Source organism: Portunus trituberculatus, chromosome 3 (genome assembly GCF_017591435.1).
Source record: "Portunus trituberculatus isolate SZX2019 chromosome 3, ASM1759143v1, whole genome shotgun sequence".
Lineage (NCBI taxonomy): Eukaryota > Metazoa > Arthropoda > Malacostraca > Decapoda > Portunidae > Portunus > Portunus trituberculatus.
The window spans coordinates 6,640,255-6,657,754 of NC_059257.1; the positions used below are offsets into that span (position 1 = coordinate 6,640,255).

The following is a 17,500-nucleotide window of genomic DNA, read 5'->3' on the forward strand; positions in this document are numbered from 1 at the left end:
ATATTTTCTTTCCTTCCTTCTTTCTTTCTTTTTCTTCCTCCTCCTCTTCCTTTCTTTCTTTTTCTTCGCTTTCTTTAATTTTTTCCTTCATCTTTCTCTTCCTTCCTTCTTTTTCTTCTCTTTCCTTCATCCTCCTCCATTTTCCTTTCATTTTTTTCCTTCCATATTTTCCTCTCCCTTTTTTTACTTTTCTTCCTTCCTTCTTTTTTTTTCTTTAATTTCTAGTCCTGGTCTTTTTTGTTACCTTTTTTCCTCTTCCTCTTCTTCTTTTCTTCTTCTTCTTCCACCTCCTCCTCGTCCTCCACCTCCTTCTCTTCCTCTTCCTCTTCCTCTCTGAAGGTGTAGGAAGAGAAACACAAAGGAACACAAAGAAATCATCATCATCATCATTGAACAGATAAAATAACTACTTTTTCTTTTTCCTTTCTTCTTCTTCTTCTTCTTCTTCTTCTTCTTCTTCTTCCCTCCTCCTCCTCCTCCTCCTCTTCCTCTTCACTTTCGCATTGTGTTTGTCTCCTGTTTTATTTTACTTTCCCTTGTTTTTCTTTCTTACTTTTCATTTAATCACAGTTTTCCCCTTTCACGTTTTCCTTTCGTGTTCTCGTTTTCTTTCCTTTCCTGTTTTCTTCTGATATATTTTTCTCTTACCAGTCTCTCTCTCTCTCTCTCTCTCTCTGATTCCTCACACACACACACACAAATAAACAACATTCCTCTTAATTTGCGTGTGTTTGTGTCATGTTTATGGAAGCGAGAGAGAAAAAATGAAAAGAATAAAGAAAAAATGAAAAAAAGCAGAGAGAGAGAGAGAGAGAGAGAGAGAGAGAGAGAGAGAGAGAGAGAGAGAGAGAGAGAGAGTAGAAAAAACAAACTAGAATTCACACACTATTTTAAATTTGGAATGAAAACTCTCTCTCTCTCTCTCTCTCTCTCTCTCTCTCCCATAAATACTGGAGAAGAACTGGTGCCTCCAATGAATGGCTCAGACAGGCGGGCAGCTCAAATGAATGATCCCCCAATTTTTCATAGTAACTCCCTAACACAACTCGGAAACGGTGCAGGAGGAGGAGGAGGAGGAGGAGGAGGAGGAGGAGGAGGAGGAGGAGGAGGAGGAGAAGGAGGTGAGGAAAAAGGAGTCAGAGGTAAAGGAAGAGGTGGAATAGGAAAAGGATGAGAAGGGAGGAAGGAAGAACGAGAACAAGAACGAGAAGGAGGAGGAGGAGGAGGAGGAGGAGGAGGAGAACAACAGAGAGGAAGGAGAAGAACGAGAGGAAGAAAAAGGAGGAGTCGAGGAGAAGCAGGAAGTAAGAGGAAGAGGAAGAGGAAGGAAGGAAGGAAGAACAAACTGGATCAAAATGAATGAAGAGAGAGAGAGAGAGAGAGAGAGAGAGAGAGAGAGAGAGAGAGAGAGAGAGAGAGAGAGAGAGAGAGAGAGAGAGAGATACTGACACCTTAACCATTTTCATCAAGTAGTGTTATGTTGTGAAGGTGATAATTAATTGAGGGAAACAAATGATTAAACTGACGAATTAGTCGCGTATTTGGACAGTACAAGATGTGATTTATTAACCCTTTCCTCCTTTCCGTTAACCCTTTCAGTACCATGACGCGTTTCTGTATTCATTCTGGTTACTATTTGATGATTTTATACAGCTTCAGAAACTCAATGAGGGGATTAAACAAGGCATAATTTTCTAACCCTTTCCCCTTTCCGTTAACCCTTTCAGTTCCATGACGCGTTTCTGTATTCATTCTGGTTACTATTTGGTGATTTTATACAGATTTAGAAACTTGTGGAGGGATTCTAATAGTGAAGACTGTGGCCATTAATCTTCTGACCTCCATAGACCCTTCCTGATGTCAATAAAATGGTCTAATCGTACACAAATTTCAAGATAAAAATATGTCCCAGTACTGAAGAAGTTATTTGGTGATTTTATGCAACTTAAAAAAACTTATGTGGAGGGATTCTAATAGTGAAGACTGTGGCCATTAATCTTCTGACCTCCATAGACCCTTCGTAATGTCAATAAAATGGTCTAATCGTACACAAATCTCAAAGTGGAAATGCGTCCCAGTACTGAAGGAGTTAATCATCTACAGGTTATAAAGAACTTGTTTCCCTATTAGTCGCTCAAATACGTACTTGTGTTGGGGAGAAACAGATTAACCTAATTTCTTTTATTTGCTATGTCCTTTGAAACAATCTATTACAGATGTGAATGTTTACTAAAGACGCCCATAAAAAAAAAGAGAGAGAGAGAGAAGGAAAAAGAAAAAAGAAAATAGAAAAAAGAAAAGGATAGTTAAAGGTGATGGAGGATAAATACTATATAATACATAGCAAACAGGCACACACACACACACACACACACACACACACACACACACACACACACACACACACACACACACACACACACACACACACACGTAACTTAATCTCTTCAACAATGAAACGCATTTTTACCATGAGTTTTGGATGTGATTGGACGATTTTGTTGACATTAGGAAGGGTCTATGGAGGCAAAAAAAATAATGGCCAGAGTCTTTACTAATTTAATCCCAACATATGTTTCTGAAGCTGTATAAAATCACCAAAGACTAACCGAAACATTAAAACGCGTCGTGGTACTGAAGAGATTAAACCGTTCAGATAACACACAGCGTTATCTTTACATTACAACAGGCAAATGTAGAACAAAACTCGATAAAAAATGAATAAAGAAACAGAATAAGTGACAGATTCCGATAATACAAAAGATGGAAAGGAGATACAACTGAAGCCACAGAGAGAGAGAGAGAGAGAGAGAGAGAGAGAGAGAGAGAGAGAGAGAGAGAGAGAGAGAGAGAGAGAGAGAGAGAGAGAGAGAGAGAGAGAGAGAGAGAAATACATTACTTCCCTCACTGTATATATATCGTGGAAAGCTGACGAAAATATTAAGGATGGACAGTAAAAAGAAGATGATTAATTAATTACTAAGCCATAGAATATTAATGCACTTCTGGAGTAAGGCAAGATATGATTCACTTAAGGAGGAGATGAATGATTGAAGAAGCTGGGTAAAAGAGAAAGGTTAAAAAGAGAAAGCTTGATAAAAATATGGAAAATAAAGCAAAATGAGAGAGAGAGAGAGAGAGAGAGAGAGAGAGAGAGAGAGAGAGAGAGAGAGAGAGAGAGAGAGAGAGAGAGAGAGAGATAAAAAGATGGACACAAATAGCTTTTAATTGGTGTAGCCCCGCCAGGTAAGACATAATTAATTAGCCCGGACAAAGAACACAGGTAAGTGACTGACGGTGACAAAGGAACACTTAAATGGAAGGTGAACTGATACAGATTAAATATTGATAACTTTTCCCTCTCTCTCTCTCTCTCTCTCTCTCTGTGTGTGTGTGTGTGTGTGTGTGTGTGTGTGTGTGTGTGTGTGTGTGTGTGTGTGTGTGTGTGTGTGTGTGTGTGTGTGTGTGTGTGTGTGTGACTCAATTTGCAGTGAATCTTCATAATAATCAGTAAAATGACGAAAAAAGATATAGATTTTTTTCCAGTGATTGACTTGCAAAATGAGAGAGAGAGAGAGAGAGAGAGAGAGAGAGAGAGAGAGAGAGAGAGAGAGAGAGAGAGAGAGAGAGAGAGAGAGAGAGAGAGAGAGAGAGAGAGAGAGAGAGAGAGAGAGAGAGAGAGACACACAAACACAGAAAAAGAAAAAATAGTAAAAAAAGAAAAAAAAAAACGAAAAAGAAGAAGAAAAAGACTAAACAAGCGAAAGCGAGAGAGAGAGAGAGAGAGAGAGAGAGAGAGAGAGAGAGAGAGAGAGAGAGAGAGAGAGAGAGAGAGAGAGAGAGAGAGAGAGAGAGAGAGAGAGAGAGAGAGAGAGAGAGAGAGAGAGAGAGAGAGAGAGAAGATGAAAACAGTTTTGAACGAACGATAAAATATAACGTTATTGTCTATTCGTTGTAGAAAAAAAAGGGGGTGATAACAAGGAGCGACGCGCACTATAACGAAATCATCTAAGTCCATCCTACAGCGAAAGAAAACGGAACGAAAAGAAAATGGAACACGGGGAGGTGAAAAGTGAGTAAAAAGACTGGAATTGGCTATAGAAGAGGAAAAGGAGGAGGAGGAGGAGGAGGAGGATGTTTGATGAGAAGAGGAGGAGGAAAAGTTTGGATGAAGAGAAGGAAGAGGAGAAAGAATTTGTAGGAGGAGGAGGAGGAGGAGGAGGAGGAGGAGGAGGAGGAGGAGGAGCAGGAAGAGATCAGAGGAGAAGGAAAAAGAGGAAGAGGAAGTGGAAGTGGAAGTGGAAGAAGAGGAGGAGGAGGAGGAGGAGGAGGAGGAGGAGGAGGAGGAGGAGGAGAACAGGCCACAGACTTTACAGAAAAATGAACATAGAAAAGATCATTGAAGTGTCTTGATGAAAACTAAAAGGAAAGACAAAGAAGAATAAAAGGAGGAGAGAGAGAGAGAGAGAGAGAGAGAGAGAGAGAGAGAGAGAGAGAGAGAGAGAGAGAGAGAGAGAGAGAGAGAGAGAGAGAGAGAGAGAGAGAGAGAGAGAGAGAGAGAGAGAGAGAGAGAGAGAGAGAGAGAGAGAGAGAGAGAGACTTAATACAAAAACAATATTAAAAGGAATTCGGATTTTTAAAATTTTTGAGAGAAATACTAAAAAAAAAAAATAAAGTCGAAATTTGAGTGTTTAATATAGTTTCTTATTTATTTTTTGAGATTACGATGAAAAAAAAAAAAAAAATGGAAAAAAAAACATATTGGTAAACTTGATATTTGAGTTTTAATACCTCGATGTTTGTTTAAAGAAAATGTTTATTGTTTAAAAAATGTTTCCTTGCGTGACCTTTCATTGTCATCATCATTATTCATTTTTGAGAGCTAACAAAGGAAATATTCATGTCTAGCGTTACAAGTGAAAGATTAAACTAGAAATATCAGTTAAATGTTTGTTTGAAAAATGTTAAATGCTTTTGATATGTATGTATGTATATATGTATGTGTGTATGTATGTATGTATGTGTGTATGAGCATAAGCATGTAGTTTTTTTATGTAAGAGGGAAAAACTGGCCATGGGGAACATAAGGAGTGAAAAAAATGCTCAATTAGTAAATACGTGACTTTTACCTGTTTTGTTTTTAGAGATCACAAAAGAAATTTCATGAATATTACGTGACAAAAGCATCAATTTATCTATTTATACATCTAACACCTAACAAACACCAGGAAGTCTTTCAACACACCACTGCACTAACAACACCATGAAATATAAAAAAAAAAAAACACAGAAAAAAAAAGAAAATAAATCAATTCATGTCAGCACAACTACACACCACCACACAGCTAAGTAAAGGTAATACAGGTGAATTTAGTTGAATCTACCTGTCAGGAGAGCCAGCACGCCTGAGCACACCTGAGCGAGGCAGCACCGTGACTGTAATTGCCACACCTCCATTGAACTCAACTAGGAATTCACCTTTTGTGGAGTGCAGGTGACGAGGAAGCCAGGTAGGAAGGCTGGCTGGGACACAGGTAGGCAGAGAGAGAGAGAGAGAGAGAGAGAGAGAGAGAGAGAGAGAGAGAGAGAGAGAGAGAGAGAGAGAGAGAGAGAGAGAGAGAGAGAGAGAGAGAGAGAGAGAGAGAGAGAGAGAGAGAGAGAGAGAGAGAGAGAAAAGGAGGCTGGCAGCTAGGCAGATACACACATAGATAGATAGATAAATAAATAAATAGATAGATAGACAGGTAGGCATATAGATAGATAGATAGATAGATAGACAGGTAGGCAGATAGATAGAGAGGCAGGTAAAAGGGAACTCAATACATGTTCACTTCAGTTTAGTTTAATAATTCCCGTCAGTTCCTCAATATGCACAGGATCAACACACAGGCCTCCAACTTGTGTGACCCTTCTGGCGGTGACAAAAGAGGGTCCAGTGCAGGCTATTGTGGGTTTTCAAGGGTTTATAAGGGATTCCAGTGGTGGTTTAACAGGATCTGGTGGAAATTGTTGGGTTTTCAATAGTGTTTCCATGATTCCAGTGATAGTTTGGGTGTAAGATGATGTTTTTAGGATTTATTAAGAGTGTTTTTGGAGTTTTAATGGTAGTTTAAGAGGGTTTGGTGAAATTTATGGGTTTTTAAGGGTGTTTTCTTGATTCTAAAGGTAATTTGGGTTTTTTAAGGATGTTTTCGTCATTCTAGTGATAGTTTACAGGGTTTTAATTGATGTTATTGATTTTTAAGTGTTTTTTGTGGTTTTAATAATAGTTTAAAAGGTTTAGTGAAATTTATGGGTTTTTAAGGGGGTTTTCTTGATTTTGAAGGTCATTTGGTGTTTTTAAGGATGTTTTCGTCATTCTAGTGATAGTTTACAGGGTTTTAATTGATGTTATTGATTTTTTAAGGGCATTTTTTGTGGTTTTAGTGGTAGTTTAAGAGGGTTTAGTTAAAGTTATGGGTTTTTAAAGGTGTTTTCTTGATTCTAAAGGTAATTTGTTTTTTTCAAGGGTGCTTTTGTCATTCTAGGGATAGTCTGCAAGGTTTAATTTGATTTTATTGAGATTTTAAGATTCTTTTGTGATTTTAGTGATAGTTTAAGAGGGTTTAGTGAAAGTCATGGGTTTTAAGGGGTTTTCGTCATTTCAGTGATAGTTTAGGTTTTAGTTGAAGTTATTGGGCTTTTTAAGGGTATTTTCGTGACTCCAGGGATAGTTTAACACGGCTTCTATGTAATTAGTAGAGAAAATCTTTGTTACCTTCGAGAAAATACATTGAAAAACGAATAGTGTTTGAAATCTCTCTCTCTCTCTCTCTCTCTCTCTCTCTCTCTCTCTCTCTCTCTCTCTCTCTCTCTCTCTCTCTCTCTCTCATCACTCACTCCCTACTTTACTCTTTCCTTTTTTAATCACTATTCTCTTCTTGTGTCTCTTTCATTCTCTTTTTTCTCCTTTTCTCCCTTTTTTCCTTTACTTCCTTCGTTTATTATTCATTCCCTCTTGTGTCTCTCTTCCCTTCCTTTCTTCCTCCTCTCCTTCCTTTATCATTCCTTCCCTCTTGTGTCTCTCTCTTTCCTTCCTTCCCTTATCATTCCTCTTCTCTTTTGTCTCTCTCTTCCCTCCCTTTTTCTTCCTCCTTTCCTTCCTTCCTTCTTTTATCATTCCTCTTCTCTTGTGTCTCTATCTTCCCTTCCTTTCTTCCTCTCTCCTTCCTTTTTCATTCCTTTCCTCTTGTGTTTCTCTCTTTCACTCCCTTTCTTCCTCCTTTCTTTATCATTCTTTCCTCTTTCCCTCCCTTTCTTCCTGCTTTCCTTCCTTTATCATTCCCTTCCTCTTATGTCTCTCCATTCCCTTCCTTTTTCTTCCTCCTTCCCTTCCTTCATTCTTTTATCATTCCTCTTCTCTATTGTCTCTCTCTCTCTTTCCCTCCCTTTTTCCTCCTTCCCTTCCTTCCTTCCTTTATTACTCTTTCCTCTTGTGTCTCTCTTCCCTCCTTTCTTCCTCCTTTCCTTCCTTCCCTTGGGCTGAGTTCAGCGTGTGTTGAGGCAAGACTTAAGGATTCTCGAGGGAATGTAAGTAAATTAGCCAAGATCTTGTTTTTATTCCATTTTCTTTTTCTTTCCTTCTCCCTCTTGTTAAGTCAGTCAGTCAGTCAGTCGCTCTCTCTCTCTCTCTCTCTCTCTCTCTCTCTCTCTCTCTCTCTCTCTCTCTCTCTCACGTCACTTCCTTTCAATGCACTTCTACCTCCCTCCTCTTACCTCCCTCCTCCTCCTCCTCCTCCTCCTCCTCCTCCTCCTCCTCCTCCTCCTCCTCCTCCTCCTCCTCCTCCTCCTCCTCCTTCCTCTTCTCATACCTGGCTTTTTTTTACTCCGTTTCTACTGGCCCTCCAATACCCTCAGGTTCCTCCGTCTCCTCCCTCTCTCTCTCTCTCTCTCTCTCTGTCTCTCTCGTTTCCCCTCGTTCTCTCCCATTTAAGTGCACTTGTTCGCTATCCCTCTCTCTCTCTCTCTCTCTCTCTCTCTCTCTCTCTCTCTCTCTCTCATCACAGCCCCGCCAGGAGGAACAAGGCTTTCACTTCTCAAATTTCTCTCCATTTTACCGCCAGCGAGAGGGGCCCCACATAGCTCTCTCTTGCCCCTCACTGCCTCTTACTTACCTCTCTCTTGCCCTTTCATGAGACTCGTTTTTGTCTGACCTTTATGTGTCTTTAAATATTTTTCGCATTTTTTTTTTTTTTTTTTTTTTTGCGTTTTTGTGTCTTCTTGATTATTATTTTGTAATTTTTTTGTTTCTTTTTGTGTCTTTAATTATTTTGTGTTTTTGTTTTTGTTGTCTCTTTTTACTATTTCTTCTTCTTTTTTTGTTTTTGTCAATTTTTATTTTTTTTTTATCGTCTCGTATTTTTTTTCTCATTTTTATTTTTTTGTCTTGTCTTATCTATTTAATTTTTTTTTGTTTTTCTGTTCTTTTTGTCTCATTTTGTCTTATTTTAGTTTTTTCGTCTTTATTTATTTTTCTGCATCTATTTTTTTGCCTTTTCGTCTCTTTTTTATTTTTTTTGTCGTTTTATCTTTTTTGGAAATATTTTTGTATATTTTCCTTTTTGTCTTATTTTTCTATCTTTATCAAGTTTTATCCTATCTATTTTTGTAATTTCTTCCTTTTTTTGCCTCATTTTTGTCTTATTTTTTTGTTTCTTATCTTTTGTTTTTTTTATCTATTTTCATTTTTTTATTCTTTTTACCTGATTTTTGTCTTATTTTAGTTTTTTTCATCTTTATTTATTTTTCCTGTATCTATTTTTGTCTTCTGTCTCATTTTCACTCATTTTCGTCAGATTTTAGTTTTTCGTTTTCTTTTCTAATTACTTTCTATATTTGTTGTTTTATCTTGTCTATTTTTATCAGATTTTTCTCTTATTTTTTTTTTGTTTTCCTTGCCTTGTTTTTGTCTTTTTCTATTTTGTCCTTTTTTTTCTTTTTTCCCGTTTTTTCGGATTTTTGTCTGTTTTTTTTATATCTTTTTAATAATTTTGTATACATTTATATCAATTTTTATCTTTCTGTCTTATTTTCGTCTTTATCTTCGTATTGTATTTTCTTAATCCTTTCTATCCATTTTGCTTCATTTTTGCGTTTGTTTAATTTTCTTATTTATCTTTATTTCTCTTGATTTTACTTTGTCTTTGTTTCGTCCCCTTTTTTTTCTTTATTTTCCCCATTTTTGTCTTTAAATTTGTCTTTTCTTTCCTTTCTTTATTTTTTTTTGTCTCCTCTCTATCTTTCCTTCTCCTTTTATTTATTTCCACATCGTCTATTTTTAAAGGACATTTGAAGTCTTTTAAAAGGGAGAGCAGTGTGTGTTCCTTTATGTATGTATGTATGTATGTATGTATGTATGTATGTATGTTAGCACACACACACACACACACACACACACACACACACACACACACACACACACACACACACACACACAAACACGAGGGGAAAATAGAGAAGGCATAATAACGCTAAGAGGAGGAGAGAAGGAAGATGAGTGAGAGAAGATGGAAGAGGAGGACGAGGAGGAGGAAGAGGAGGAGGAGGAGGAGGAGGAGAGAATAAATGTTGAAAGGATAGAGGAAGAGGAGGAGGGAGAGATAAAGAATGTCTGGAAGAGAAGTGGATAAACAGAAAGAAAAAGGAAAGACGAAAAAGAGAAAAAGAAATAAAAAAGTGAAAAAGAAAGAAAAAATGAGAAAAGAAAGAAAAGAAACGAAAATGAGAAAAAAACATAAAAACAAGACACAAAACGAAAAAAATGACAACACAAAATAAATAAATAAATAAATAGACAAATATTTCAGGTAAAGGTACGAGAGTTACCTGACGGAGTACTCACTTGAAGAAGGGGCAGCAGAGACCACGGAGAACAGCAGCAGCAGCAGCAGCAGGGAGGGAAACACGTCCAGAACACGTCTACGACCCATCATGGCGGTGCTGTGGAGAGAAAAGATGCGTGAGAGAGAGAGAGAGAGAGAGAGAGAGAGAGAGAGAGAGAGAGAGAGAGAGAGAGAGAGAGAGAGAGAGAGTTTTCAAAATAATGAGAGAAAATAGTTATAATCGTAATAATGATATATCTTCTCTTTCTCTTTCTCCTTTTCTCCCTCCTCTTCTTCCTCTTTCTTTTTTTTCCTTTTGTTTTGCTTTCTTCCGTCTTTTATCTCCTCCTCCATTATCTCCTTTTAACCTTTCTAATTTTTCTCTTCTATATCCATTTACACTTTCCTCCAACATCCTCTTCCTCCTCCTCCTCCTCCTCCTCCTCCTCCTCCTCCTCCACCTGTTTCTCGTCCCTCTCCACATTTCTCTCCGCTTCCTCATCCTTTCCTCGTATCTATCATTCTCTCCTTCATCTTCTCCCTCTCCCTTTCCCCGCATTTCTCTCTCTCTCTCTCTCTCTCATATGTCCTTCATCTTTTCCTTACTAAATTATTCCTCCTTCATTTCTACATCACATTTCCACTTCTACATTTTCCTCACATTTCTTTGAAGCAATGGCACGTAATTTCCTTCTTAAAACACAGACACATAAGCACAGGTGATTACACTTGACAAAGGTGCGTGGTAATTAATTTCTACCTCCTGGATTCTAGTGTGGACAGGTGGACAGGTGCGCAGGTAAGCAGGTTGTGAAATGAAGGAAGTTGGGTTAGCTTGGGTTGGGTTGGGTTAGGTTAGGTTAAGGTTGGGTTGGGTTAGGTTGGGTTGGGTTGGGTTGGGTTGGGTTGGGTTAGGTTAGGTTAAGGTTAAGGTTGGGTTGGGTTAGGTTGGGTTGGGTTGGGTTGGGTTAAGGTTGGTTTGGTTGGGTTATATTGGGTTAGGTTTGCTTAAGTAATATTCATTCTCCAATTTTCCTTTCATTAATTTCCTTTTTCCCGGTAAAGCCTTAATTTCTCACTCCATTTCTTTTTCATTGGTCTTATAATTTTGCCCTTCATTTTCCATCTATTTCTTACCAACCTCATTTTTCACCACGTCACTTTTTCCACTTTATATTCCTTTTGTCTCATTTCCTTCGTACCCTTCTCCAAGTCTATTTTTCCTTATATTTCTTTACATCCAACATAACTTCTCACATCTTTTCATCCTCTCACATCCTTTCCTTGTACGTTTAACTTCTTCCTTCATCTTTTCATCCTTTCACTTCCTTTCTTTGTACAATTAACTTCTCTAATTTTTTCATCCTCTCATATCCTTTCCTTATACATTTAACTTCTGTCATCTTTTCATCCTCTCACTTCCTCTCCTTTCCTTAACTTTCACCTTCGTTCTTTTCTCCAGCATCCTAATTTCTGTAGTTTCAATAACCTGTCAAGCTGTCAGACTGCCTTCTTATCACACTGCTTCACTCTAAACGCGATCAACTTACTATGAAGGTGATGGACGACTATTGAAGGCCAGAAATAACGAGAACAGCTGATGGAACGCTAATTACAGGTGACGTTTTGCTAATCAAGGTACGTTTTCCTCAGACAAGGTAAAGGTGAAATGACGCGCCTTAAATTTTTCTACAGGTGATGAGAAGGAAGGATAAGGGAAGAAAGAAGAGTATTAGTAAGTTAGTTAGTTAGTTGGTTAGTAGTAGTAGTAGTAGTAGTAATTGTTGTTGTTGTAGTATTAGTATTAGTAGTAGTAGTTGTTGTTGTTTAATTCATAAAAGTAATAGCAAAAAGATAGATGAGAGATATGACAGGAAGATAAATGGTCTCTAGAATTTTAAACTGTTGATAAGTGGATATAAAACCAGCGTCCTTTTTTGTCATTTATTATTCATAGTTCCTTTCCAGTTTAATATAAAAAGCAAATAAACGAATAAATGAATAAATGAACGAATAAATAGATGAATTACAGAGATAAAAAAGGATACACAAATACACGAAGGAGTGAATGATTAAGAAACACAAGTTCAAAGCCAAATTTTCACATGGGTAAGCTTTTCATTTTCAAGCTTTCAAGAGTAATAAGTATTTTAATCCACAGTTTAATAGGAACTCAGTCAAACCACCACACTATACAAACACCACCACACTATAGAAACACCGCACTATACAAACACACACTATACAAACACCGCACTATACAAACACCACCACACTATACAGACTGCCTCCCACCACACATCCACCTTGAAAATAAACAAATAAATGAGTAAACCAGAAAATAAAAACAAAAAAACAAAAATAAAATAAATAAAACAGAATCAATAAGAAAAATAACAAACGCACTTAATAAACTTCATAGGCCTAAACGTGGAGGCAATATAAGTCAGGCCTAAACGAAAAATTGAGCGACACACACACACACACACACACACACACACACCTCCCTTACATAACACACACACACACACACACACACACACACACACACACACACACACACACATCAAACCAGCAGGAAGTGTACCCCCGGGCGTAATAATACGGTGACACACCCTGAGTCACCTGCCTCACCTGCTCACCTGCCAACATATCTTAATTACTTCCCCTCGCCCTTCACAATTTTTCACCCTTCGACCCTCGCCCTTTCCCGCCTCGTGTGCTACTTTAAGCTTTTGGAGGCGAGTCACGGGGGGGATAGAGGCTGGAGCTGCGTTCAACCGCTTATGGCTGATGGAGTAATGGAGTAGTGAGGAAGGGAATAAGGAATGAAGGTGGATTGCTGCAATATGGGGGAGCAAAGGAGGAAGCTTGTGTTATGTGGGATTTACGTTGAGTTTATGAAAGTGTGTGTGTGTGTGTGTGTGTGTGTGTGTGTGTGTGTGTGTGTGTGTGTGTGTGTGTGTGTGTGTGTGTGTGTGTGTGTGTGTGTGTGTGTGTGTGTGTGTGTAAATATTAAGATTCTGTAAAATGTTTTGTAAGTTTGTTAAGTGTTTGTATATAAATGTGTGTGTGTGTGTGTGTGTGTGTGTGTGTGTGTGTGTGTGTGTGTGTGTGTGTGTGTGTGTGTGTGTGTGTGTGAGTGCGTGTAGTTTACTAGATAAATGAGTGTGTAAATATTTAGATTCTGTAAAAAAAAAAAAAAGTGTTCATAATTTAAGTGTTTGTATATAAATCTCAGTAAAACAAGACTAATAAAAGAGTGTGTGGAAGAAGTGTTTATGAAGACTGTCACTGAAGCACGTTTAGAAAGTGGAGAAAAAAGTAAACAAAAGGAGAGTCTAAAAATAATCGACCAGTTAAGAGTATGATGTGATAACGAGCAAGGTGGGCAGGTATAAACTAATTAACACAGCAAGCCAATTATAACACCTGGCACACGCTTTCCCTAATCACCCTTACCTGTCTCCTAGAATATAATGGCAGTGTGAATAAAAAAATAGCACAGGTACGTCAACAGGTGAGCTATAAAGTAATTAATAAGCTTAACCTCACCTGACCTGACCCAACCTAACCTAATCTAAGTTGACCTAACCAAGCTATTTTTTTTCTTTTTCTTATGAAGGGGAAAAAAAAAAGATAAAAAAAAGGTCCACTTGAGTGTTAACCTAACCTAACCCAACCTAACCCAATTAAGTAAACCTAACCTAAATAACCCTAAACAAATCTAACCTAACATAACCAAACCAAAACAAACTTTAACTAAGACTAGACAAACCAGACTTAACTCAATCTAACCTAACTTATCCAAACTTAACCCCTTCAATACTAAGACGGATTTTTACTATGAGCTTTGGGTGTGACTGGACGATTTTATTTACACTAGCAAGGGTCTATGGAGGTCAGAACGTTAATGGTCCACTCTTCACTATTTTAATCCCCACATGAATTTCTGAAGCTGTATAAAATCGCCTAATGGTAACCAGAATAAATACGAAGAGGTGTCACGGTATTGAAGGGCCAAAACTAACCTTATCTAACCAAAAACACAAGTGACTATACGAACGAGAAAGTCAAACAGGTATACAATAATTAACAAACCAAAGAAGAACAATTCAAAACACCTGACACACACACACACACACACACACACACACACACACACACACACACACACACACACCTGTTTGGCTCACATTTACCCATGACAAGCAAAAATAAGAATAAAGAATAAATAAAAAACAAAAGTCCGCATGAATAAACAACAACAACAACAACAACAACAACAGCAACGAAAGGTAAGTGGACAGGTAAACTAATCAACAAGCAAAACAAAGAAGGCCTGATTAGCGTCACCTGTCTCGTTGATTCGAAACACCAGGTAGTAAAATATTTCCCAGCCATCAGCAGGTGTCCCAGCCACAAAATACCTGGAGAGCAAGGTACGCCGGGACAGGTGCACTAATGAGAAGATAATTAGAACACACTCAAACACCGCGAGGACTTTAACTATTTCAATACTGGGACGCTTTTTTTTTTTTTAAACAGAGTTTTGTGTACCATTAGACCATTTTATTTACACTAGAAAAGGTCTATGGAAGTCAGAAGATTAATGGCAGGAGTCTTCACTATTTTAAACCCTTCAATACTGGGACACATTTTACCTTGAGATTTGTGTACGATTAAACCATTTTATTTAAACTAGCAAGGGTCTATGGAGGTCAGAAAATTAATGGCCAGTCTTCATTATTTCAACCCCTTCAGTACTGGGACACATTTTTACCTTGAGATTTGTGTACTATTAGACCATTTTATTTACACTAGCAGGGGTCTATGGAGGTCAGAAGATTAATGGCCACAGTCTTTACTATTTCAATATCCACATAAGTTTCTGGAGAGAGAGAGAGAGAGAGAGAGAGAGAGAGAGAGAGAGAGAGAGAGAGAGAGAGAGAGAGAGAGAGAGAGAGAGAGAGAGAGAGAACGCGTATTTTGTCTCTTTTCTTTGTTCTGTTTTAGATTCGCTGTTGGAAAAACGTAACACACACACACACACACACACACACACACACACACACACACACACACACACACACACACACACACACACACACACACCATGGCATTCTATCACATTGTATCTCTCTCTCTCTCTCTCTCTCTCTCTCTCTCTCTCTCTCTCTCTCTCCTTCCGCTTTGTTTCCTTCTCTTTTGTTATTCTCATTTTTTTCTTCTGCTTCCTTCGTTTATTCTCTTGTTATGCTTTCCTTTCTTTATTCTCCTCATTCTCTCCTTCTCCTCCTCTCCCTTTTTATTCTTCGTTGGTTAATGCTCTTTTCTCTCTCTCCTTATTTCCTTAGTTTCTTTATTCGCGTTCTTCTCCTTCTCTCCCTTCTATTCCCTGTTCGTAATGCTCTTTCTCTCTTTGTTTTCTAAGTTTTTCTACTTATTCGTTTCCTTCTTTTCCTCTCTTCTTCTATATTCTTCATTTCTTTAGTTTAGCGTCTTCTTCCTCTTCCTCTTCTTTATCTATTCTTTCTCATCTCTTCTTTTTTGAGCAGTAATAGTCTTTGCTTCTTTCTATTTGTCTTGTTTATCATTCTTTCTCTATTCTTTTCATATTTTCTCGTTTCTTTCTTGTTCGTGATGTCTGAGTTTCCTTTCTTTCCTTTTTATCCATTACCAAATCTTTTCCTTTATTTTTCTATTTTTCCTTACTCTCTTCCTTCTTGTTTTTCCACCTTTCTCATTCTCTTCCTTAATTATTTGCTTTTACCTGTTTCTTCTTTTTTATGGCTATTTTCATTTCGTCTCCATCTCTATTCCTTTTCCGTTTTTTCTTCCTCCTCTTTTTTTTTCCTCTATTTTTTTCATATATTTTCTTTTATTCGTTTGATTTACTTTTCCATCTTTCATTTCTTCATTATCTCCTCCTTTTCATTTCCCTTTCTCCTTTAACTCTATACCTTCCTCCTCCTCCTCCTCCTCCTCCTCTTCCTCTTCCTTTTTCCTCTAAGTTTTATATATTTCCCAATTCATTTGATTTATTTTTTCACCTTTCATTTCTTTCTTATCTTCGTATTTTTTCTTGTATGTTCATTTCGTATTCTTTTCTTCTTCTTTCTATTTTCCTTCTTTCCTTCTTGTTTCATCTTTTTCCTCCTCTTCCTTCATTACTCCTTTTAATCTTGCCATTCTTTCTCTGTATGTTCATTTTGTATTCTCCTGTTCCTCTTCTTCTTCCTTTATCAGCTTTCTTCTCTTCTCCCATTACTTCTCTTAACCATCCAAATTTTTCTCATATGCTTATTTTGTATTTCTCTTTTCCTCTTCTTTTTATTTTCATTTTTCTTGCTTTTTTTCACTTTTCTGCTTCTCTTCCATTACGTTCCTGTGACCTTGCTAATTTTTCCTCTAGCATATCCATTTTCACTTTCCTTTCTCCTCCAGCACCAGCACCACCACCACCACCAGTCACCCACCTGTCCTGTCCTGCCAGTCAGCAATACACAGGAGCGTCAGTCATCAGTCCAGCGTCTTCAGAAAATGTTGAGGGAAGTTAGGAGAACGAAGCCAAGTTTAGAGCTTCCACGAGTCAGGGAGACGATATGAAGGTGTGACACTGCTGCCTGACTAACTAGAGGGAAGGGGGAGGTGGTGGAGGGCTGACTAACTGGGAGGGAAGGAGAGGTGGGAGTGAAGATATTGTTGTTGTTGTTGGTGGTGGTGGTGGTGGTTTGTTTTCATGTTGTGTATCGTTTTAGTTCTTATATATTTTTTTCTCTCTCTCTATTTATATCTTTCGTTTTAATTTCTTTATCTTCTTAGTTTTTCTTTTTTTTCTTTTTTTTCTCTCTCTTTGTCGTCTTCCTTCCTTGTCTCTCTCTCTCTTTTTATATCTTTCGTTTTTCTCTATATATCTTCTTAGTTCTTATTTTTCTATCCTTTCTGTTTTTCCTCTCTTCCTCGCTTTCATTCCTTCTCTCTTTTTTTCTCCTTTATCGTGTTCATTCGCTCTCTTACTTTTTCTTCATCTTCTCCTTTTCTCCTTCGCATCCAATCTCTATTTCTTCTTTTTCTTCATTCTCCTTTTCCCCACCTTCATTTTCTCTTCCCTCTTCATCTTCTCTTTTCACACTTTCTTGTTCGTCTTCATTCTCTCTCTCCCTCCCATTTCTTTCTCCTCTCTCTCTCGTCTTTCTCTCTTTCATCCGCTTCGTTTTCTATTCCCTATTCACCGTTATCTGTGACTTGTCTATCTGTCTGTCTGTCTGTCTGTCTACTAGTGCGTGTCTATCTCTGTCTGTCTCTATCAATGCTTGTCTCTCCTTGTCTATTTCTGTCTCTTTTTATTAGTTCTGTCTGTGTATAATGCTTATCTCTTTGTCTTTCTGTCTTTTTGATGTCTAACTCTGTCTGTCACTGTGGCTATGTATAATGGTTACCTCTCTGTCTTTGCCCTTTTTTGATGTCTAGTCCAGTCTGTCAGTCTATCAATGTCCGTCTGTTTGCGTCTCTCGTATCAAGCGGTCAAACTTTTTTTTCTCCTTCCTTTGCAACAGTGCTAAGGTCAGGAGTGGGTTGTCTAGGGAGTGCAAAGTGACCCGGGCTGTTCTGTCTCGTCTGGCCTCATATGTGTTTCC

At 37.9% G+C, this 17,500-nt stretch overlaps 1 protein-coding gene across 2 annotated transcripts in view; it reads right to left on the reverse strand.

The window, feature by feature from the left end:
* Nucleotides 1-17,500, reverse strand: part of LOC123510285 (hemicentin-2-like) — a 104,033-nt gene that overhangs the window by 9,178 nt on the left and 77,355 nt on the right. For both annotated transcript variants that reach the window (XM_045265295.1, XM_045265288.1), the window contains exon 2: nt 9,881-9,978. In XM_045265295.1, the coding sequence (XP_045121230.1) occupies nt 9,881-9,971 (91 nt within the window). In that variant the 5' untranslated portion in view covers nt 9,972-9,978. The remainder of the gene's footprint in view (nt 1-9,880; nt 9,979-17,500) is intronic.